Below are 25293 nucleotides of genomic sequence, written 5' to 3'. Positions count from 1 at the left end.
TCCCCCTCTCTCTCTCTCCTCTCTTCCCCCCCTCTCTCTCTCTCCTCTCTTCCCCCCCCTCTCTCTCCTCTCTTCCCCCCCTCTCTCTCCTCTCTCCCCCCCCTCTCTCTCTCTCTCTCCCCCCCCTCTCTCTCTCCTCTCTTCCCCCCCTCTCTCTCTCTCCTCTCTTCCCCCCCCCTCTCTCTCTCCTCTCTTCCCCCCTCTCTCTCTCTCCTCTCTTCCCCCCCTCTCTCTCTCTCCTCTCTTCCCCCCCTCTCTCTCCTCTCTTCCCCCCCCCCTCTCTCTCTCTCTCCTCTCTCTCCTCTCTTCCCCCCCCTCTCTCCTCTCTTCCCCCCCCTCTCTCCTCTCTCCCCCCCCTTCTCTCTCTCCCCCCCCTCTGCTTTTCACCCTCCTCTCTTCTCTCCTCTCTCCGCTCTTTTTCCCCCACTCTGCCTTTCGCTCTCCTCTCCTCTGCGTTTCACTCTCTTCTCTTTTATATATTATTCATTTCCATTACTTTTTATAGTGCTAACATATCTATGTCCTGAATGGGGCTCTGTCACTGTTCTTTCCCTGAATAGGATAATTTCATGTGTGCAGCTATACCTTTACATACGGTAGTGGTGTAGCCAAGGTCATTCTGCTTATGGCGTTGACAAAATAGTCTATTGTTTTTTTATGAATATTGCACTATATTGGACATTTTTTGAGCTTGTGTCCAGCAGCTGAGGTGCAAATATTCTCAAAAACCATTCATTACACTTTTCAGCATATGAATTGCACTTAAATCCATAGTCTTCTTCCAACTGTCCTTTGCACTGTGCACATAATACATAATATACCGTATAACTTGAGGCCGCTCGTTATATAGTGCGCCTGTGCAGAGCATCAGTATTTTATTTAAACACATTGATTCCTTCGGGTGATTTTAGTTAGTTTTCATACATGTATTTACTGCCATTTTCTGTGCAAACTTGACAAGTCTTTGGCTTTCATCCAGTTTTACATTTCAACTTTGCCATCTTTTAGTTATGTCCTCTTCAGGAAAAACAGTGTGATTATCAGGCTGGTTGACATATTGTCTCCCGCTGGGGTTGTCACCCAGCTGTCTTAGACCTCTGAATAGAAAATTTGCAACATATGGCATATCTATGTATGGTAATTACTATGCATTGCCAGAAAGCTGCCACAAAAAGCAACTGTAAATACCCTTGGGGGTTTTTGCTACCGTTTTTGCAGTGCGGTAATGTTGTATTAGGCTACCACATTATTACTGCAGCTCATGACTATGCCCCCAGAGTTTACTTAGACAGCGCTGTAAGGCCACGACCAGACGAGCGATTTTTATTTTATTTTTTTTAGCGCGCCTATGTGCGCAAACAAAAATGCGCATGACTGAAGCTCCGTGTATTTTTTTACATGTGCGCAAAAAAAGTGTGTGGAACAGCTATGCTTGTAGAAATGCAGTTGCTCCACGAAGGTCCCCTCATCACTAAACACTATGCCAGCACTGTCACAGTGTTCAGTGATGATGGGACTCCCTGTGGGGACTAAACAGTCCCCTGCCACAGCTGTCACATGCGCTGCTGCCGCCCTTTTGAAAGCCGTGTGATGAAGGCAACCCCTGCAGCGGTGATTTTTAGGGAAGGGGGGGCTTGAAAAAAAGCGCTGTCCGGCTCTTCTCCCCATCTCCGTCAGTCGTCTTCTGTATTCTGGTTGCCGGTGATGGAAAAATCCCTGCCTCCAGAAAGCGCTGCCTCTGATTGGTCACAGTACTCAGCCAATCAGAGGCAGTGCTCAGCTTTCAGTTAATGAATGGCTGAGTGCTGCCTCTTATTGATCACAGCACTCAGCCAATTGAAGGCAGCGCTTTCTGGCCACCAGAATGCAGATTAACCCTTTGCAATCCAATGTTGGATTCAGGGTTTCCTAGGCTTTCTCTTTCTGCCATTATACAATGGCACCATCTGCTGGATAGAGCCAGTACTGTGGTATGGGACATGCTGGAGAGGGCCCCCGACAACAGAGCGGCCTGTAATCTACAGTCAGAACACCCTCCCGGACGTCTTCTGACATTGGATCTGTATATCCTTCAATCAGAATGTCTTCAGACGTCTAAACAGTGGGTTGGAAAGGGTTAAGATTGACGGGGATGGGGAGAAGAGACAGTGCTTATAGGTGAGTTAAAAAAAAATTATATATATATATTTTTTTTTAACAGCTAGGGATGAATTTTGGCGTAGGGCTTATATTTCAAGTCCCCCTTAAAATCATTGCTGCAGGGGTTGCCTTTATAACATTGCTTTTGAATGGGGTGGCAGAAGTGTCGGCCCCATTGAAAGCAATGGGATAGCATCGTGGTCCTCCGACAGCTGTGGCAGGGGATTCTTTCGTCCCAGCTACAGTCCCCTGATCACTGAATACTGTGATTAACGGAACCCTCCGGGAGTCCCCTCATCCATTGTCACCTCTATCTTTACACGCAGCACGGACCTTACCAGCATGCATTTAAGGCACACATGTCCTATCTGTTGTAGGTGTGGGTATTTTGCACCTCTAAAAAACAGACATGTGAACACTTCATAGGAAACCAATGCGCACAAAAAAAAATCGCTTATCTGACTCAGCCCTAAGGCTGGATTCACACGAACGTATATCGGCTCGGTTTTCACGCCGAGCCGATATACGTTGCCCTTAGTCCCGCCCTGTCCCGCCTCCTTTCATTGCAAATAGTGCAGAGGGGCGGAGAGGAGGCAGAGAGGGGGAGCTCAGTTACTGCTCCTGGCTCTTCCATCCTCCCCCCCCCCCCCCCTTACAGATGAGGACGACGTATATCGGCCGATATACGTTCATGTGAATCCAGCCAAAAGTTGCATTTGTTTTTTACTGCAGCTACCACAAAACTATGTCAAGATGCTGAGAATTTGCATGTAAAATAAAGTAATGCGCAATACTGACCTCCGTCACTGGCTCCCTGGACAGCGGTGGAATCCTGCTCTCCTCCACTCCAAAGCCAGCTGCAGTCACTTATCGTTCATTCTGCATTAGAGATGAGCGAGCGTACTTGTCCGAGCTTGATACTCGTTCAAGTATTAGCGTGTTCGAGATGCTCGTTACTAGAGGCGAGTACCACGCGGTGTTCGAGTTACTTTCACTTTCATCTCTGAGACGTTAGCGCGCTTTTCTGGCCAATAGAAAGACGGAAGGCATTACAACTTCCCCCTGCGAGCCCTATACCACCCCCCTGCAGTGAGTGGCTGGGGAGATCAGGTGTCACCCGAGTATATAAATCGGCCCCTCCCGCGGCTCGCCACAGATGCATTCTGACAGAGATCAGGGACAGTGCTGCTGGTGCCGGAGCTGCTATAGGGAGAGCGTTAGGAGTTATTTTAGGCTTCAAGAACCCCAACGGTCCTTCTTAGGGCCACATCTGACCGGGTGCAGTACTGTTGAGGCTGCTTTTAGCAGTGTTGCACAATTTTTTTTTTTTGTATATCGGGCGTGCAGAGCATTGCGTCCGCAGTCTGCAGTCATTGTACAGAGTATAGGGCCAGTACTGGTGAGGCAGGGACAGAGATATTCAGGCTATATAGGCAGTGGGCTTTTTCCAAAAAATTGGGGGAAAATACTATATTTGGGCTGCCTCTAACCGTCTTCAGTTTACTGCGTGTCTGCTGGGGGTAGTAGTCGTAATTAATACGCAGCTAAGCGTTACAGCAGGCTTGCGCAAAATTGTTTCCTGGATCTGCTGTCTCTGTTACATGATCGCCGTCATCCCGCCAGAGGGAAAGAGTATACATAATATTATACGCTGCCTACAGTATCTATCTGCTGGGGGTAGTTGTCCTAATTAATACGCAGCTAAGCGTTACAGCAGGCTTGCGCAAAATTGTTTCCTGGATCTGCTGTCTCTGTTACATCAGCACTGTCATCCCGCCAGAGGGGAAGAGTATACATAATATTATACGCTGCCTACAGTATCTGTCTGCTGTATCAGCTCAGCATTTAAAAAAAATAGAAGCAAAATACTTAAGGCCTACTACTGGCCTTTGGCCACTTGACTGCTTTTGCGCTGTGAATTCCACTAGCTCAGTCATACGCACCTACGTCTCACTACAGGCGTGCGCAAAATTGTTTCCTGGCTCTGCTGTGCGTTCCGTAAGGGAAGTCAGCCTCCAACCACAGGCCAATAAGCGGCACATTTAATTACAGCGTTCTGTTTCTGCACTACTGGTAGTACAGCATGCTGAGGGGTAGGGGTAGGCCTAGAGGACGTGGACGCGGGCGAGGACGCGGAGGCCCAAGTCAGGGTGTGGGCACAGGCCGAGCTCCTGATCTAGGTGTATCGCAGCCGACTGCTGCAGGATTAGGAGAGAGGCACATTTCTGGCGTCCCCACATTCATCTCACAATTAATGGGTCCACGCGGTAGACCTCTATTAGAAAATGAGCAGTGTGAGCAGGTACTGTCGTGGATGGCAGAAAGTGCATCCAGCAATCTATCGACCACCCAGAATTCTGCGCCGTCCACTGCTGCAACTCTGAATCCTCTGGCTGCTGCTCCTCCTTCCTCCCAGCCTCCTCACTCCATTACAATGACACATTCTGAGGAGCAGGCAGACTCCCAAGAACTGTTCTCGGGCCCCTGCCCAGAATGGGCAGCAATGGTTCCTCTCCCACCGGAGGAGTTTATCGTGACCGATGCCCAACCTTTGGAAAGTTCCCGGGGTCCGGGGGATGAGGCTGGGGACTTCCGGCAACTGTCTCAAGACCTTTCAGTGGGTGAGGAGGACGATGACGATGAGACACAGTTGTCTATCACTCAGGTAGTAGTAATTGGAGTAAGTCCGAGGGAGGAGCGCACAGAGGATTCGGAGGAAGAGCAGCAGGACGATGAGGTGACTGACCCCACCTGGTTTGCTACGCCTACTGAGGACAGGTCTTCAGAGGGGGAGGCAAGTGCAGCAGCAGGGCAGGTTGGAAGAGGCAGTGCGGTGGCCAGGGGTAGAGGCAGGGCCAGACCGAATAATCCACCAACTGTTTCCCAAAGCGCCCCCTCGCGCCATGCCACCCTGCAGAGGCCGAGCTGCTCAAAGGTCTGGCAGTTTTTCACTGAGAGTGCAGACGACTGACGAACAGTGGTGTGCAACCTTTGTCGCGCCAAGATCAGCTGGGGAGCCACCACCACCACCAGCCTCACCACCACCAGCATGCGCAGACATATGATGGCCAAGCACCCCACAAGGTGGGACGAAGGACGTTCACCACCTCCGGTTTGCACCGCTGCCTCTCCCCCTGTGCCCCAACCTGCCACTGAGATCCAACCCCCCTCTCAGGACACAGGCACTACCGTCTCCTGGCCTGCACCCACACCCTCACCTCCGCTGTGCTCGGCTCCATCCAGCAATGTCTCTCAGCGCACCGTCCAGCCGTCGCTAGCGCAAGTGTTGGAGCGCAAGCGCAAGTATGCCGCCACGCACCCGCACGCTCAAGTGGAAACGGAGGCTTTCAAAGGTATGATGGCGGCGGCAGCCCCGCGCTACTCAGTTCCCAGTCGCCACTACTTTTCCTGATGTGCCGTCCCAGCCCTGCACGACCACGTCTCCCGCAACATTGTACGCGCCCTCACCAACGCGTTTACTGGCAAGGTCCACTTAACAACGGACACGTGGACAAGCACAGGCGGGCAGGGCCACTATATCTCCCTGACGGCACATTGGGTGAATTTAGTGGAGGCTGGGACAGAGTCAGAGCCTGGGACCGCTCACGTCCTACCCACCCCCAGAATTGCGGGCCCCAGCTCGGTGGTGGTATCTGCGGCGGTGTATGCTTCCTCCACTCAACCACCCTCCTCCTCCTCCTACGCAACCTCTGTCTCGCAATCAAGATGTGTCAGCAGCAGCACGTCGCCGGCAGTCGATGTCGTGCGTCGTGGCAGCAGGTGGGAAAGCGTCAGCAGGCCATGCTGAAACTACTCAGCTTAGGAGAGAAGAGGCACACGGCCCACGAACTGCTGCAGGGTCTGACAGAGCAGACAGACCGCTGGCTTGCGCTGCTGAGCCTCCAACCGGGCATGGTCGTGTGTGACAATGGCCGTAACCTGGTGGCGGCTCTGCAGCTCGGCAGCCTCACGAACGTGCCAAGCCTGGCCCACGTCTTTAAATCGGTGGTTCAGCGCTTTCTGAAAAGCTACCCACGCTTGTCAGACCTGCTCGGAAAGGTGCGCCGGCTCTGCGCACATTTCCGCAAGTCCCACACGGACGCTGCCACCCTGCGCACCCTGCAACATCGGTTTCATCTGCCAGTGCACCGACTGCTGTGCGACGTGCCCACACGGTGGAACTCTACGCTCCACATGTTGGCCAGGCTCTATGAGCAGCGTAGAGCTATAGTGGAATACCAACTCCAACATGGGCGGCGCAGTGGGAGTCAGCCTCCTCAATTCTTTACAGAAGAGTGGGCCTGGTTGGCAGACATCTGCCAGGTCCTTGGAAACTTTGAGGAGTCTACCCAGATGGTGAGCGGCGATGCTGCAATCATTAGCGTCACCATTCCTCTGCTATGCCTCTTGAGAAGTTCCCTGCAAAGCATAAAGGCAGACGCTTTGCGCTCGGAAACAGAGGCGGGGGAAGACAGTATGTCACTGGATAGTCAGAGCACCCTCCTGTCTATATCTCAGCGCGTTGAAGAGGAGGAGCATGAGGAGGATGAGGAGGAGGGGGAAGAGACAGCTTGGCCCACTGCTGAGGGTACCCATGCTGCTTGCCTGTCATCCTTTCAGCGTGTATGGCCTGAGGAGGAGGAGGAGGAGGAGGATCCTGAAAGTGATCTTCCTAGTGAGGACAGCCATGTGTTGCGTACAGGTACGCTGGCACACATGGCTGACTTCATGTTAGGATGCCTTTCTCGTGACCCTCGCGTTACACGTATTCTGGCCACTACGGATTACTGGGTGTACACACTGCTCGACCCACGGTATAAGGAGAACCTTTACCCGAAGAGGAAAGGGGTTCGAGAGTGATGCTATACCACAGGACCCTGGCAGACAAATTGATGGTAAAATTCCCATCCGACAGCGCTAGTGGCAGAAGGCGCAGTTCCAAGGGCCAGGTAGCAGGGGAGGCGCGGAGATCAGGCAGCATGTACAGCACAGGCAGGGAAACACTCTCTAAGGCCTTTGACAGCTTTCTGGCTCCCCAGCAAGACCGTGTCACCGCTCCCCAGTCACGGCTGAGTCGGCGGGAGCACTGTAAAAGGATGGTGAGGGAGTACATAGCCGATCGCACGACCGTCCTCCGTGACGCCTCTGCCCCCTACAACTACTGGGTGTCGAAGCTGGACACGCGGCCTGAACTCGCGCTGTATGCCCTGGAGGTGCTTGCTTGTCCTGCGGCTAGCGTCTTGTCAGAGAGGGTGTTTAGTGCGGCTGGGGGAATCATCACAGATAAGCGTACCCGCCTGTCAACCGACAGTGCCGACAGGCTTACACTCATCAAGATGAACAAAGCCTGGATTTCCCCAGACTTCTCTTCTCCACCAGAGGACAGCAGCGATACCTAAACAATACGTAGGCTGCACCCGCGGATGGAAGCATTGTTCTCTATCACCATCAAAAACGTGGACCTTTTAGCTTCATCAATCTGTGTATAATATTCATCCTCCTCCTCCTGCTCCTCCTCCTGAAACCTGACGTAATCGCCGAACGGGCAATTTTTCTTAGGCCCACAAGACTCAGTCATATAATTTTTGTAAACAATTTTTATACGTTTCAATGCTCATTAAAGCGTTGAAACTTTCACCTGAACCAATTTTTATTTTAACTAGGCTGCCTCCAGGCCTAGTTACAAATTAAGCCACATTAACCAAAGCGATTAATGGGTTTCACCTGCCCTCTTGGTTGGGCATGGGCAATTTTTCTGACGTACATTAGTACTGTTGGTACACCAATTTTTTGGGGCCCTCGCCTACAGTGTAATCCAATTAATTTTTTGCCCACCTGCATTAAAGCTGACGTTACATCAGCTGTGCTGGGCACTGCAATGGGATATATTTATGTACCGCCGGTGGGTTCCAGGGAGCCACCCATGCTGTGGGTCCACAGGGAGTTGTAACTGTATGTGTCCACTTCTAAAGAACCCCAGTCTGACTGGGGCATGCAGTGTGGGCCGAAGCCCACCTGCATTTAATCGGACGTTACCTCAGCTGTGATGGGCACTGCAATGGGATACATTTATGTACAGCCGGTGGGTTCCAGGGAGCCACCCATGCTGTGGGTGCACACGGAATTCCCATTGCGGAGTTGTACCTGCCTGTGACTATTTATAAAAAACCGCGGTCTGACTGGGGCATGCAGACACCTTGACAGAATGAATAGTGTGTGGCACATAGGTTCCCCATTGCTATGCCCACGTGTGCAGCTCCTGATGGCGGTGGCACAGGATTATATTTCTCATTGATTCTGTACAGCATTGTGGGCTATCGCCCCGCCCCTTTTAAAGAGGGTCGCTGCCTAGCCGTGCCAACTCTCTGCAGTGTGTGCCTGCGGTACCTCCTCATGGCAGACGCACTTATAAATAGACATGAGGGTGGTGTGGCATGAGTGCAGCTGAAGGCTGCGCAGGGACACTTTGGTGTGCGCTGTGGAGACTGCGTCATGCGGGGGGGGGGGGGGGGGGGTTGGGCAGCATGTAACCCAGGAGAAGTGGCAGCAGAGTGTCATGCAGGCAGTGATTGTGCTTTGTTGGAGGTAGTGTGGTGCTTAGCTAAGGTATGCATTGCTAATGAGGGCTTTTCAGAAGTAAAAGTTGTTAAGAGGGGGGGGGCCCACTCTTGCCGCTATTGTGGCTTAATAGTGGGACCTGGGAACTTGAGATGCAGCCCAACATGTAGCCCCTCGCCTGCCCTATCCGTTGCTGTGTCGTTCCCATCACTTTCTTGAATTGCCCCGATTTTCACAAATGGAAACCTTAGCGAGTATCGGCGATGTACAAAAATGCTCGAGTCGCCCATTGACTTCAATGGGGTTCGTTACTCGAAACGAACCCTCGAGCATCGTGAAAATTTCGTCCCGAGTAACGAGCACCCGAGCATTTTGGTGCTCGCTCATCTCTATTCTGCATGTGACCGCTCAGCCATTCACAGGCTCATTCGGCTATGAATGACATATCACCGCTGAAGCCTCTGATTGGCTGAACGGTCACATGCACAATAACCGCAGCTGGCTTCTTCAAGGTTTGAAGTGGCAGAATTTGGGGTTTCTTCATTTTACACAGGTCCACTGCCTTATAATTTTTCTCTTAGGCCACGACAAATCAGGTGCTTCCAGAAATGGCAGAATATTTTGAAGCGCGCAACGGAATATTCTGCTGCGCAAAAAATCTGCACCAGAATCTGCTTGTCTAAGGCTGGTTTCACACGGTCAGTTTTCGATCACAGAATCCGCGGCAAAATGCTGTAATTGAAAAGCATGCATTTTCGCCTTTTTTTTTTTTTCCTTTACACCCGGGGATACAAATTGTGTATTCCGCCAGCGGAAGGAAAAATCTCAGCAAGCTCTATTTTGCCTGGGATTCCGCGCAGATGACCTCCATTGAAGTCAACTGAGGCCGTCCAACCCGCAGCCCATACGCAATTAACATTGCATACGAGCCGCCGGTACCTGCGTTATCGCCTAGCGACGGTGTGGCATACACAAATATTAAAAAAAAAAAATATCTGTATTGCGCATGACCGCCTGCGAGCCTTCCCAGATAATACAGCTAAGCGGAGTCACAGTAAACTTCCGCTGCGGGATCCGGGTCGCTGTGTACCGCCGGCCTAACATGCACATTTTGATGTGATTTGCAAATGGCTAAATTCTGCCTCAAATCCACATGTTGGGATGCATATTTTGGCGCATATTTCTGCACTATGTGTAGAAGCACGCTAAAAGCTCTGTTACACGGGTCAGCAATTGGGAACGAACATACGTTTACCCGATTGTTGCCCTATCTGGAGCGATCCGCCAACAAATAACCAAACGCTTATTTATGGGATTATCGCATCTCCTACACGGCGCCAAGGATCATTTTTGTATATAGCGTATCTCGCCGTGTGAAGCGGGAATCTCCTGCCGACCATAAGTGTATGTGGGACGACCGATCACATTAACACAGTCTGCGTCCGCCCGTGTGAAGGCTTTCTAAACGAGTGTTGATGTTGTCGATTTGGCGCCCGTCGTCTGGCTGAATTTGACCTTGTTTTTGCCGCCGCCTGTGTTTACTGTTTTAACTTTTTCTGTCACCTTAGTTGATAACTAATATTTACTCGCGCTCACATGCCGCTGTATATATATAATAATAGTCAGGAAGGAATGATATACGGAGGAGAGGGACTCCTGTTACATATGTTCTGGCTGGTCACCTCGTAAAGGTGGGGGAAGGGCATTCCCTTGCCTTGTTCCACCTGTCTTACCCACACGGCATAGGAGAGGCCTGTAGAACAAGTTCCTTGGCAGGCGTCCATGACGACGGCAGGTTTCTCCTGTCACAAGCGGTGCCCACCCCTCTGTACTCCAGGTGGCCCAGAAATGACATGGAGACCCCGGTGGCACCGCTGCCGTCTGCACACATCTCTACACCCACACCTTTGTTTACCCATCTGCAGTGTAAGCCGTATGGCAGCTGCAGGCGCCTGACACAGCGTGTGTGTTGTGTGCGTCATGGCTGCGTCACTGGACATCAGACAGACGCTGACAGGGAACATAATGGACAGCACTCAGAGAAGGGGCTGCTGTGAATGCATCATAATTGACCTAGTGCTGAACACGAGGGCAGGGGGCTACCTGGATTATGGTGCCAGGGGTCACACGAAGGAAACAACAAAAAACGGAGGCGATGTAATCGTAAATGTGTTCTGGCCAACCGGCGTATGTAATTCCTTCACCCATCATGGTTGGCCACAAAAACTGCATGCTTGATTCCAGCCTGGGAGTCCTTGTAAGGCCGCTTTCACACGGCCGAGAAAATCTCGAGAGATTTGCGCATTGCGAGACGATCAAATCTCACGAATATGAACCCCATTCTTTTGAATGGAGTCCTATACATAAACGATTTTTTTTCCTGCACTGCAAGAATGTTCTGACTTTCTGTGTTCTTCGGAATAAAAAAGCACATTACTTTTAATGGGACAGTAAAACATTGAATGGCCCACCATGTCCGCGCGAGTGCGATGCGAGGTTTCACATTAAAAACAATGGGAAACACTTGCCGTTCCTCTGACATGGCTGAAAGCCGCGCCGAAGGATCGCTACTTTACTAAAGTGATGGGAGGGGTTTTTGACATAAAAACACCCTGCATCTGCCAGTATATCGCATGAGCGTGATATCAAGCTGAGATTCACTGCCCTATATTGCACTCGGTCGTGTGTAGGAAGGCTAACACTTGTTTAAAACAAACAGCATTTCTGGTATCAGTAATAGAGGTTTTTATGAGTTTTTTGGTGTGGCTTGTTTTTCTGTAACATATTGTACATAACCTTTCGGGCTCATGGACACGACCGTGTTTTCACCACGAGTTACACGGTGAATGGAGTCAATGAAAGTCAATGGACATTCATTGTTCCGTGCACACCTGCGTGTGGGCACTGCATATCCACACACAAGAGAAATAAATCGCAGCATGCTATATTTCCCTAAGTATCATACGCAGCCCTTGTATGGGCTGTGTATGATATGCTGTCCATACGCAATACATTGCATATGGGCAGCGCTTTCATACCAATCCCTGCTTTAAACAGAGCGAGGAATTAAACAAAAAAACACACTGCGCATGTCCATGAGCGTGTCATTTGCGGCATACGCAGTGCCATACGCGGTCTCTGCTGGCAGGGCATATGGGCTGTAATGTGTAAAATGCTGTGGGAGATCTGCAGCGTTCCATGCATACGGCCGTGGGCATGGGCCCTTCTTCTGGCGTTTTGTTAAGGGTGGCTTCACATCTGCATCGGTACCTCCGGCTGAAGGTTCTGTCGCAGATTTGTCTGAAAATACCGGAAGAAAAAGCACAAGGAGGCCAAAAGCAGGTGTCCGGGGCGGATTCGAATGGCGCGATCCTCACAGCGGGACACAACCCTGTGCCCCTGCTTATCTGTCCGGCGTCTTCACTCTGCGCTGTGTATGTGCCAGCTGGCGCACAGCCGCACGTGCGCAGTGCAGAGCCGGCGCGTCAGCGATGACGTGGCTGTGTGAGTCTTGCACTGAAATAGGACATGCCGCAATTTCCACCCCGTGAGCGGAATATCGCAGTTGATTTCCGCTCGTAGGAATGGAAATGCATTTTCAATGCACGTCCTATCGGGCTGTATTTGCTGCGGGATCCGGAGCTCTCGATCCTGCAATGCCAATATGGCTGTGTATTAGGCTGTAGTGTTTTTTTTCCTTCTGCTCAAAAGCCGGGTAGCCGGGTGGAAAGCAGTCGTCCCTATTATAGTCAATGGGGTTCACTCAGCTCTGCGGGGATTGCCCTTTCTTGCTCCCTGAACGGAGCAGGAAAGCGGAATTCCCTACATAGGTGTGTATTGAGCTGTGCATGAGATAAGGCCAGAGAATAACAACCTACCCAAGACATGCTATGCTGTGTTTTATCTCCTCCGATCTCAGAAATGCAACGGGAATGTTAAAAAAACAACTTTTTTTTAGAGGCCCCCTTCACACGGGCGTATTTGCACACGCACTGTACGCAAAAAATAGAACCCATTGATTTTAATGGGTTCTTTCACACACGCATATTTGTCCTGTGCATTTCGGTTGTGCAAAAAAACCATATCATGCTCTATTTTCCTGTGCATTTGTGCAACAAAGTCAATGGGATGGTGTGAATATGCACGTGCAATACGCCAGGAGATGTGTGAAACGCTGCCTAATTCTACTGGCGAAGGAACTTATCTGAAACTAATTAGCCATTTAAACTGCTGAGACTTAACTGTCTTTATTTGCCGCCCGCAAATGAACAAGCCTTGCAGATGGCAAAAGTTCAGGAAATATGCCAATACACACACAAAAATGCCTTGTTCGGTGCACAAAGAGTTAAACTAAGATGCGCACAAATGCACTTGCGTAACGTAAATACTTTAAAGTAGCATGTGGCTGTAAAAAAAAGTCATAAAAAATGTATTAAAATGTGGGATGTAAATATAGCCTTAGGCTGCCTTCACACAGGCGTCAAAATTGCACCAGATTTGTGCATTGCGAGAAGCAGAAATCTCGCACAAACATGAACCCAATTTTTTTGAATGGCGTCATGCATATTCCCGAAGTGATGCGAGGCTGTTTTGACATGAAACGCCTCGCATCCTTGGGGAATTCACATCGTGGGGAGTGCGATATGGGGACGGGATCGACGGCCCCATATTGCGCTCGCACGCGTGAAGTTAGCCTTAGACTGCTTTTCCATTTTTTTACAACCTCTTATCAGATGGTTCTCTTGATAAAAGACTAATCACTAAAGGCCCATTTAGACAGAACAATTATCGCTCCAAATTTGCTCAAAAGCGGTCTTTTGAGCGATAATCGTTGTGTCTAACTGCACTGACATTGTGCAGTTTTCGTTAAGCTGTTGCTCATCGTTGTCTTTCAGCCTGCGGATTCACAGCGGGATACAGCTGATACTATTGTTTCAGCTGTATACCGTTCCTTGATGACAGGCGGGCTATGAAGAACAGAGAGGTCCAGCTCTGTTCTCCATACTCCACTTGGAGCACCCGACTATATAACAGCTGGGCGCTCCGAGCAAAGGACAGCTGGATGCAGAAGACAAGCGGGGCCACCCCGCTTGTCTTCTGCATCCTCCGCTCGGAGCGCTCAGCTGTATAGCAGCTGGGCGCTCCTAGTGGGGAACAGCTGGATTCAGAAGTGACCCATCTTGTCTTCTGCATCCTCCGCTCGGAGCGCTTGGCTGTATAGCAGCCGGGCGCTCCGAGTGGGGAACAGCTGGATGCAGAAGTGACCCCGCTTGTCTTCTGCATCCTCCGCTCGGAGCGCTCAGCTGTATAGCAGCCTGGCGCTCCGAGTGGGGAACAGCTGGATGCAGAAGTGACCCCGCTTGTCTTCTGCATCCTCCGCTCGGAGCGCTCAGCTGTATAGCAGCCTGGCGCTCCGAGTGGGGAACAGCTGGATGCAGAAGTGACCCCGCTTGTCTTCTGCATCCTCCGCTCGGAGCGCTCAGCTGTATAGCAGCCTGGCGCTCCGAGTGGGGAACAGCTGGATGCAGAAGTGACCCCGCTTGTCTTCTGCATCCTCCGCTCGGAGCGCTCGGCTGTATAGCAGCCTGGCGCTCCGAGTGGGGAACAGCTGGATGCAGAAGTGACCCCGCTTGTCTTCTGCATCCTCCGCTCGGAGCGCTTGGCTGTATAGCAGCCGGGCGCTCCGAGTGGGGAACAGCTGGATGCAGAAGTGACCCCGCTTGTCTTCTGCATCCTCCCGCTCGGAGCGCTCAGCTGTATAGCAGCCTGGCGCGCCGAGTGGGGAACAGCTGGATGCAGAAGTGACCCCGCTTGTCTTCTGCATCCTCCGCTCGGAGCGCTCAGCTGTATAGCAGCTGGGCGCTCCTAGTGGGGAACAGCTGGATGCAGAAGTGACCCATCTTGTCTTCTGCATCCTCCGCTCAGAGCGCTTGGCTGTATAGCAGCCGGGCGCTCCGAGTGGGGAACAGCTGGATGCAGAAGTGACCCCGCTTGTCTTCTGCATCCTCCGCTCGGAGCGCTCAGCTGTATAGCAGCCTGGCGCTCCGAGTGGGGAACAGCTGGATGCAGAAGTGACCCCGCTTGTCTTCTGCATCCTCCGCTCGGAGCGCTCAGCTGTATAGCAGCTGGGCGCTCCGAGTGGGGAACAGCTGGATGCAGAAGGCAAGCAGCCCCGCTTGTCTTCTGCATCTAGCTGTAAGCACAAGGTAATCGCTCAACGTTTGAGCAATCACCTTGCGCTGTAAATGACACAACGATTATCGCTCAAAAGACCTCTTTTGAGCAAAAATTGTTGTCTAAATGGGCCTGAAGTATCTTTGTTTTGGGACCACCAGTGATCTAAAAGCCCCTTAATACTTGACACTCCCTGCTTGACACTCTTCTGCTTTGGATTAAAAAAAACTGCATAAAAATTATAGCAAAAAACCTGTGCGTGAAACCCCCTTACAGCCAGGTTTCCCCACGGGTTACAATTGTTCACTGGTGTTCCCAAAAAGCAGACACTTTGTGATTAGTTTCTTGTCAAGAGAACCATGTAATAAGGGTGCATTCACAGGGGCGTATGCATATTTCGGTTCGTGAATACGCAGCGTATTCACAGGCCCAAATAAAGTGTTGGCTTTGTTTTTCTGTCTGTCGGCAGTCTTTTTAAGCACCTAAATACTTTGTGTATTTTTTACATCTAAAAAAACCCCAAATCATGAAATCTCATCGATTTTTGTGCATAAATACAGCAAATATGCAGGTTTCCCATGTATTCACTTATGTCCATTGATTTCAGTGGGCTATTGCAGTGTGTAATATGTACCCAAATAAGACGTGCTGTGTTTTTTTTTCATGTGACCCGAAAGTTGTTTGAAAAATAGTCAACTGTGAATGAATCCATTGAATCAATGGGCTCTATTCCTTGCTTATTTCGCACATGAAAAATATGCGCTTTTATGAAGATTTTGTGATCAGTTTGTCTTTGAATCAAATTTACGCCACATGTGCATCCACTTTAAATCTCCAATACGTAGGGTAAGAAAGCTGGGCCTAGATACATTACCAGAAATTCACTTTAACCCTCTTAGTAACCACCCCATAGACTTTTTACGTTTTGCTTTAGTGCTTTAATCCCCAGGGCCGTAAAAACATGCTAGCTCTGGGGATTAAAGCCACATGGGCTGTTGTCGTGACTGTCGGTTAGCGGAGGTAGCCAACAACCTGGAGCGGTCATAGGGGGCCGCGGGAAGCCCCCTAGGCATGCGATCGCCAGTTTCCACGGCCTTAAAGCGCAGTGTGAAAATAGCTTTGAAGTTCTTCACCATTTTATTTTTAATGCTATTGTTTTGTTTCTTCTTGCAGCCCGTTGAAGCTACAGATGATGCCTTCTGGGACCAGTTTTGGTCTGACTCGGCCACCTCTGTGCAGGATGTATTTGCTTTGATCCCAGCTGCTGAGATCCGTGCGGTACGGGAGGAATCGCCATCGAACTTGGCCACATTATGCTACAAGGTGATTATTGACAAACCACTAATAATGCCAGTCAGCATTTTTTTTCGAGAACTTTTGGAGATATCTCTTAAAACATTCAATATCTGTGCCCTGCAGGCAGTGGAAAAACTGGTGGCTGGTGCCGACAGCGGTTGTCACTCGGACAATGAAAAGCAAATGGTGTTAAATTGTGCTCGGCTGCTGACTCGTGTGCTGCCATATATCTTTGAGGACGCAGATTGGAGAGGATTCTTTTGGTCATCAGTGCCTGGTGCCGGGCATAACCAGGTAACCTACTTTCATTATTCTTATATTTTATTTTTGTTGAACTTCCCTTCTGAACATATTTATTTGTGCTGCATGCTATGAGTTATTTATCCATCGCAAATACTAGACTGCCAGCATGTCTCTTTCAGGATGATGGTGAGGAGGAGGATGGATCGCGACCACTGGCTGAATCTCTGCTCCTCGCCATTGCCGATCTCCTTTTCTGTCCTGAATTTACAGTGCAAAGTCACAAGAAAAGCGGAACGGTGAGAGTTTACTCAGGCTAGTTTATTCTGGAAATGCACAATTATAAATTTCCTGCTTCTCCAGAATCCACATATAACTTAGTTTGCGAAGTTTTTTTTTTCAAAGTGCGGCCTTTTTCCTTGCAGACCGGTCAAAGTTGGTATCTCAGGGAGCTGCAGCTTGGTTTTCTGGTCTTTCTTCTCAAATTACAGACCTGTCGGATAATATCAGCACTTCCCTCGATTCTCTGTCAGCGACAGTGAATGTCCGTCCATTGTTGTGCCCATTACACTTCCTATGACATACAGGAAGACTTGTAAAGAGAGACCAACAAAGCTCGCCCCAGGCAGGACTGGGTACCGCCCACGTCAAGGAATGCTCCTCAATTGTGTTTTTTCTTAAACTGGGTACCACTGAATGGCATAGTGTAGTTTGCTCCGCTGCTCCATAACCCCTTTAGTCATATATTCACGTATATATCCTGATGAACTGCCAGATGTTGGCCTCATCAGGTTATTGTAACCCTCTGGACAAGTTTAGTGTGTACTTTGATAGCTTTCCAAGTATACACATTAAATGTATATCACAGTTGCGATACAAACCTACCCTAAGGTTAGGTGCGCACGTGCGTTACAAAAAAACGTTCGTGTTGCATCTTAAAAAAACTGACTTTCTATATGTGCAGCTCTGTGTGGTTTCCGTATTCGGCCTGTGTGTCAGTTGTCAAAAATGTGTGTGCTGTCCAGTTTTTTTTTTGTTTCTTTCTCCCCATTGATTTGATTAGGAAATCTCGTCAAGTTCCAGGTATGTATGCAGGGGGATCGCGGGTTGATCCCGCTCCATATAATGCGGGTGCCGGTTGTTTCTTACAGCCGGGCCCTCTCCCTCAACAACTCCGATAAACCGTGCCGCTGATTGGAGCTGTTCTGACACTGCACTTAAATGCCCCGATCGATTTCACTGCCATGACAGCCGGGGGCCTTCTTGTCGCTGTGTCATGTAAGCTGCATTAGTAGCTTCATAGCAGCATTGAACCCTCTGTGGTGCCATTGCAGATCTCCTGTCAAGCTATGCCTGTGCCAAAAATGGAAGAAAAAAAGGTCAGTGTCATTAAGGGGTTAAAACAGATCAGAATAGTGCGTGCGATTTAATTTTTTTTTTCATGCAGTCCATAAAATAATAATGAAATCACAGAGGTGAGGAAAAAGAAAAAAAAAAACACATTATTCACTGAAAAAGCCAAAAATACAATACCTGAAGGTCTGCAAAGCAGACACGGTCGCCATAGGCACGATTGCCATAAGGCAGGCACAATCGCCACCGGCACAATCGCCGTAGGGCAGGCGCAATGGCCTTAAGCCCTGAAGATATGTAGTCAGCCAGACAATAATGTGTGGAGGAGCAGCTTGTTCCTGGCAGGCTAATATGCAGTCACCCACTCAACCCAGCCCAGATTGGGGAGGAGTGACTGCATATACTAATAGCCTGCACATGTGAACGATACCAAAGATGTCAGCCATAGATGGGTGGTGACCCACCATACAGGATAACAACCCTGGCTGATATGACAGCGGGTTGCCCTGTATCTCCAAGGTGGGCCACACTGGCTGACATCTTGGGCTCCCCCAGCCAGGGTTGTTATCCTGTATGGTGGGTCACCATCCATCTATGGCTGACATCTTTGGTATCATTCACATGTGCAGGCTATTAGTATATGCAGTCACTCCTCCCCAATCTGGGCTGGGTTGAGTGGGTGACTGCATATTAGCCTGCCAGGAACAAGCTGCTCCTCCACTTTATTGTCTGGCTAACTGCATATCTTCAGGGCTTAAGGCCATTGCGCCTGCCCTACGGCGATTGTGCCGGTGGCGATTGTGCCTGCCTTATGGCGATCGTGCCTATGGCGACTGTGTCTGCTTTGCAGACCTTCAGGTATTGTATTTTTGGCTTTTTCAGTGAATAATAAAATAATAATGGGTCCATAAGCTGTCCTTGTGTAGTCCTTTTTTTTTTCTTTAAACCCACTACATGAATGAATAAAACGCTGGTGTGTCAGAGGCCTTAGGCGGAAGGTCCTGAAGCTGAAGCCCGGAATAACTGCATTTAAAACACAAGGTAGACAGACACAGGATTTTTTCTGAGCAAAAGAAAAGAAAAATGGCCCACATTTATTTAGATAGTCTAATGCTGCTGTTAGATTGAATGATTATCGTTCAAATGAATGAAAGTGAACAATAATCAAAGTGCTAACCACTACTTGTCCGTGAGTGTGTGTGTGATTGCTTCACATGCTCTGCCCCCTGATAACATGACTGTGACGTCATCACAGGCCCTGAAGCATATATAAAACACAGAGCCTGACAGCTCCTGTGTGCTCACAGGACCTGTGATGATGTCACTGTCATGTGATTAGTCACATGGTCTCTGAACTCCGCCCCTGATCACATGACAGGGGCATCATCGCAGGTCATTCACGTTATTTAAAACCTGCAGCGCGCATATATTTATATTCCACAACACTTCTGCTCGATTCACAACAAACAACCAATCGAGTTGCTGGAATTGTGATTCAGCCAACCCAAACAACCAATCAGGTTGTGAATCGAGCAGAAGTGTTGTGGAATATAAATATATGCCTGCAGAGCCAGACAGCTGCTGTGTGCTGACAAGACCTGTGATGATGTCACCATCATGTGATCAGTTACATGGGGTCTGAGCTCTGGCCCTGATTACATGATGGTGATGTCATCACAGGTCCTAAACCAGCAGAGACTGATCACATGACGGTGACGTCATTACAGGTCCTTCATCCTTGTGCACTAAATGAGGTCTTATGAGCGAGGGTACATCCCCCATAAGACCCGCTATCTCGTTTGCTATGGATTCACCAGTTCTCAGTCTGACAGTTTGTAGCTGGTTGTGAGACAGCTGGACACCTGTGTGGAGACTCCAATAAATCACACCTCACAAATGTCCACATACATAGCTGGCTGTGCATATTGACCAAGAACATTGAAGCATAGTGCTTCACGGCTATCTTTACAGTCTCCTGAACGTAATATCATGTCATCTGTAGTGCTAATGCCGCCAACACCAGTCCAGGCGTCATCTAATCGTGACCGTTATCCAGTGTTGCAACTAACCGTCTCTGTCGTGCAAACATGTCACCACGGAGTGTTCAACGCCGCCGTGAAGCTAATGCAGCTTACGTGACACAGCGACAAGCCGCGAATTCACCTCAGCCACCAGCTGAAGTTCGTAAATCCAATGCAGCAGATATGCGAAAGCTACGAGCCAACATGTCTCCTCAGCAAGCTACTGAAGTTCGTAAATCACTGTTTGCAATGTTCTGGAAAATTGTAAATAATGCCTACAGCTTACTATTTGCACGGAAATATTTCTACCAACTCCAATTCCTTACAGTGTATATTAGTAAGTGCCGCATCGCACCACCAGAAAACACTGGTTGTATTCCTTCAGTATGTTCACAGGTATAAATGTTTCAGTATCAGTATTTCTATTTTGTACATTTGCTGATGTTTTCTTCTTCATAGGTGTTTGCACTGTTCAGCAAAATTGTAAATAATGCCAACAGCTTACTATTTGTATGGAAATATTTTGACCACTCCAATCCCTTTACTATATATTACATTAGTAAGTGGCGCATTGTGCCACCAGAAACCCTCGTACTATAAATAATACTAATAGCTAGTCGTTCAGTTTAAACGCGAGCCAACGACCGAACAATGAAAGAGAATCATTCGCTTCTTGTTCGTCATTCAGTTTCTGCAGACGTAAAAATCATCGTTGGCTCATTTACTAAACTTCTTAAGTGTTTCACAGATTGTCCCGTCTAAAAGGAGCCGTAGGCCCCCTGTCCACGGCAGTGATTTCGGTGGCGAATCACGCCAGCTGAAGCTTTCCATAGCATTGCTATGGAAAGCGCCGGCCTGTGTCCATGAGCAGAGAATCATTGCAATTCTCCGCTCGCGGCCGGCAATTCGCAGCATGCTGCGAATTGCCTTGATTCTCCGCAGTCAGCCTATCTGTCAGATAGGCTGAGCTGCGGAGAACCGTCTGCCGGATCCTGCTCCCGGGCGGCGGCTTCCGCGGCTGAGATTGTCCGCAGGATACCGCAACGCCTGTGGACAGGGGGCCTAAGGAAAGAAATCCTAGGAGAAATTTGCCCCAAATCTATTACAGGGCACACATTTTTTAAACAAATTTGGATTGTCTAAAGTTCAGAAACTAATGTATATGCCCTCTATTAGCAGGTTTAGATGTCTACCAAGATTTATGCTATTTTCTACCTTTTTTTTTTTTACTAAATCTATGAAATCGGGTGTCGTCTCCTGAAAACCACGCCCACTTTTATAACTTCATAAGGTTAAGGCATAGTTTACTTTAAAAAGTGTTATAAATGGATTAAAGGGGTTGTCCCGCGGCAGCAAGTGGGGTTATACACTTCTGTATGGCCATATTAATGCACTTTGTAATATACATCGTGCATTAAATATGAGCCATACAGAAGTTATTCACTTGCCTCCTCCGTTGCTGGCGTCCCCGTCTCCATGGCGCCGACTAAAGCTGCTTCTTTAGTCGCACGAACAGTCGCGCTTGCGCCCTGAAGGGTTCATATTCTGTGTACCTCCGGGCTCACGAGCTGCGTCCTGGCTCCTCCCTCTTCTCCGCGTCATCGTAGCTCCGCCTCCGTCACATGGTGCCGATCAGCCAATTAGGTGGCTGTATTGGCAGTGGAACGCAAGAGAGGAGAAGATAATCCACGGTGCACCATGGGAGAAGACCCGCGGTGCACCATGGGAGAAAACTGCGGTGCACCTTGGGAAAGGACCGGCGGCCATTTTTAAAAGAAGAAGCTGCCCGAACATGGATGCAGGTAAGTGATTTTTTTTTTTTTAAATAACAAGGGGATTGTTTTAAACGGGGCACAATGAGGGGGTATCTAGAAAAATTTTTTTCGATTTCGCCGTGGGACAACCCCTTTAATAATTGTGGGCCGATATATTTTTCTTACTTTAATCGCTAGAGGTTGTTTTTAATCATTTCTTTGTGAAGTTCCTGCTTCTTTGAACAATCGGTGAGAGTTTGAACATTGCTTCTCTGTAGGATACAACAGAAGACATCCACACTCTCGACAGCTGTGAGTACATCTGGGAAGCTGGTGTTGGCTTCGCTCACTCTCCAACACCCAACCACACGCATGATCTCAACAGGTAGGTGAACTTCTCCCCAGTAGCAATACAACAGGAGGTGGATCCATACTTGGAACAGAATTTGTAGGGAGAGTGAGTAAGCTGTAAGTGGAGTTTGCTCCGATGGGATTCTATAGTATGATCAATGATTCGCTAACTCCAAATACTCTATTGGCCCCTTAGCTAGTTGTGTTTTTGATATCCAGTGTCAATAAAGAGGTAGTTGACATCCTGTTCCCCAAATTGATTTTTAGGGGACACTATGGAAACTAATTCTGACTTCTCTCAGAACTAAAATGTAGTTTTGGTTTTCTTTTTCCTTGTGACAAAGGTAAAGAAAAATGATTTATCCAAAAGACTGATAACAATTATGTTCTTTATTTTCTTTTAGGACTGAACTTCTCAAACTCCTACTGACATGTTTTTCTGAGGCAATGTATCTTCCACCATCATCAGAGAACAGCGGTATAATCAACCCGTGGGTGCAGTTTTTTTGCTCCACAGAAAATCGGTATGTTAATGAAAATTAATTATAATAGTACAGATACTACTCACGGACAGAGATGTTGCTTGAAGCTTCTGAGCCCTAGTATGAAATTTAAATAGAGGCTCCCAACTATTACACATGTTTGTGTACTTATATGCGGTAGAGGGATAATTTGGGCCCGAGCACGACTGCACCTAGTATAGTTACACCCTTGCTGACGTGAAGCACAGAAAAGTGTTTATACCTTTGATCACTTTTTTTATCTCACATATCTGGAGAGTGTGCAGAATTGTTTGCATGTGACCCTACTTTTTCCTATGTAAAGGTGTTTTCTGGGATTAAAATACTGTTGACCTACCCTCAGGATAGGTCATCAACTAGTAATTAGGAAATTATAGTACCAGTGTTTCTGGTGGCGCCACACAGTTCTGCTTTATGCATGTCACACACACAGCTCTGCTACATGCACGTCACACACACAGCTCTACTACATGCACGTCACACACACACAGATCTGCTACATGCACGTCACACACACAGATCTGCTACATGCACGTCACACACAGCTCTACTACATGCATGTCACACACACACAGATCTGCTACATTCACGTCACACACACACAGCTCCGCTACATTCACGTCACACACAGCTCTACTATATTCACATCACACACACACAGCTCTGCTACATTCAAGTCATGCAAACACACAGCTCTGCTACATTCACTTCACACACACAACTCTGCTACATTCACACAGCTCTGCTACATTCACGTCACACACACAGCTCTGCTACATGCACGTCACACACACACACAGCTCTGCTACATGCACGTCACACACACAGCTCTGCTACATGCACTTCATAGCCCAGCTACGTAGCTTTCGCATATCTGCTACATAAGATTTACAAATTTGAGCTGGTGGCTGAGGTGACATCGTTGCTTGTCGCGGTGTTGGGTAAGCTACATTAGCTTCCTGGTGGTGTTGAACCCTTTGTGGTGACATGTTTGCACAACAGGGACTGTGTGTTTCAATACTGGACAACGGTTGACAATTAGATGAAGGCTGGACTGGTGTTGACAGCATTAGCGCTTGATATGACATGTTATCATGTTCAGGAGATGTGAAGATAGCGGTGAAGGACTATGCTTCAATATTGTTGGTCAATATGCACCGCCAACTATGTATGTGTAAAGGACCTGTGATTACATCACCGTCATGTGATAAGGGGGCGGAGTTGAGCGCCGTTATGTGTAAATTTGTGAGGTGTTATTTATTGGAGGTGTGCAATAGTCTGACAACCAGGTACAAACTGGCAGACTGGGTAGCGCGGTATGCATAGCACCTGAGGCCTCAGGGGTTTGTGGGGGATGTAGTCTGCCAATAATTCCTCATTCACCACAGAAGGAGGATAAACGACCTGTGATGATGTCACCATCATGTGATCAGGGGGCAGAGTTAAGAGCCGGTAACTGACATCACAGGTGCTGTGATGTCACACACACATACAAATTGGATGGACAAGTGGTCGTTAGTAGTTTGATAGTAGATTGGTTGGGGTCTGATCAGTTGTTTAAAGAGGCTACGTTCAGGTAAATGCTGCACTTTTTTCAATGACTACCAGACACAGCACCGTTCCTTTTGTAGCTGCTGTGTCTGGTATTGCCGCTCAAATCCATTCACTTGAATGGAGCTGAGCTGCACATAGGCAATGTCATTAATAGCAGTAACATGACAGGTCTGAGAAGAGGTCGTAGTGCTTGCTTGAGCAACGCTGCCTCTTCAAACATCTGATTGGAGTCTGTAGTGACATAATTGGGGAATCTTATTGGCAAGAGGTTTCAGCATGGAGCTGATATATTTGCAGCTGCCATTGCTGAGGTCCCAAGAGCACAATTATTTCTTGTTTTTTTCCCTAAGTGTTAGACTACTTATAGATTGAGTATAGGCTCCAACTGAATCCCATATTAAGTATGCCATTTATTACCCTGAAGGTGATTATAAATAATCCCCCCCCCTCCCCACTGAAACCGCCCGCTCACCCCCGACGCCCCCCGAATCTTTTCGTCCGAGTAGTCAGTTACTCAGAAAAAGCGGTGCTCGAGTGCAAAAACACCCGAACTGAGTACGCTCACTCATCTCTAGTAGTAACCCTTATCTCACCTGACATCCGTACTCAGAGGAGAGCTGGGAGACTCCCATACACATTAGATTGTCGGCCACCGTTCCGACAAGTATTCGTAGTCATCGTGTGTATATTTTTGGGAACCCTGTTGGAAAAGGGACTTGCATAGAGAGATATTTGTATGATGGTCAAGAAAAGGTGTACAGCCTTGACCAATCAGTGTTAGAGGGATTTCCCTTTAGAAATATTAATGGCATATCAATAGGATAGGATTGGTCTGATAGGTGCAGATCCCAGAGATGTTCCCCGCATCCATCTCCTAAACAAGGTCCCCAGACTCCATCCCTGGTGCATCCGGGCAGAAGTGGCCGCAGTTGTGGGACTTACCGAAACTAACTTGTCTACTGTTAGGGAGGGAGCAAACCGACCACCACTCCAGTGCTGGAGAGGGACAATTAAAAATATTTTCTTTTCCCGCAATTATTTAATGGCTGTCTTATTTCTGTTTGCTTTTTCCTTCCTGCAGACATGCACTACCCCTCTTCACATCGCTCTTGAATGTGGTGTGTGCATATGATCCTGTTGGTTACGGAATACCATATAACCACCTGCTTTTCTGGGATTCACGTGAGCCGTTGGTCGAGGTCTCTGCCCAACTACTCATTGTCACACTGGACTCGGATCTCACCACCACATCTAGCCCCAGCATGGATGGAACGACCACTACTACTGCCATGGATGAGGGAGATGTAAGTTACCTCATTACTCATCGCACCT

General features: G+C 48.7%; 2 protein-coding genes across 2 annotated transcripts in view; one reads left to right on the top strand and one right to left on the bottom strand.

The window, feature by feature from the left end:
• The window catches only part of CDR2L (cerebellar degeneration related protein 2 like), a 27771-nt gene extending 17092 nt beyond the window's left edge, over positions 1 to 10679 (bottom strand). The window contains exon 1 of the mRNA XM_066585968.1: positions 10613 to 10679. Within this exon, the coding sequence (XP_066442065.1) occupies positions 10613 to 10679 (67 nt within the window). The remainder of the gene's footprint in view (positions 1 to 10612) is intronic.
• Positions 10678 to 25293, top strand: part of HID1 (HID1 domain containing) — a 29201-nt gene continuing 14585 nt past the window's right edge. The window contains exons 1-7 of the mRNA XM_066585966.1: positions 10678 to 10860; positions 16045 to 16194; positions 16291 to 16461; positions 16590 to 16706; positions 21814 to 21920; positions 22291 to 22410; positions 25043 to 25265. Of these exons, the coding sequence (XP_066442063.1) occupies positions 10678 to 10860; positions 16045 to 16194; positions 16291 to 16461; positions 16590 to 16706; positions 21814 to 21920; positions 22291 to 22410; positions 25043 to 25265 (1071 nt within the window). The remainder of the gene's footprint in view (positions 10861 to 16044; positions 16195 to 16290; positions 16462 to 16589; positions 16707 to 21813; positions 21921 to 22290; positions 22411 to 25042; positions 25266 to 25293) is intronic.

This window comes from Eleutherodactylus coqui, chromosome 13, assembly GCF_035609145.1.
Source record: "Eleutherodactylus coqui strain aEleCoq1 chromosome 13, aEleCoq1.hap1, whole genome shotgun sequence".
Taxonomy (NCBI): domain Eukaryota; kingdom Metazoa; phylum Chordata; class Amphibia; order Anura; family Eleutherodactylidae; genus Eleutherodactylus; species Eleutherodactylus coqui.
The sequence above is the reverse complement of the archived record's forward strand: the minus strand, read 5'-3'. Positions and strand labels throughout refer to the sequence as shown.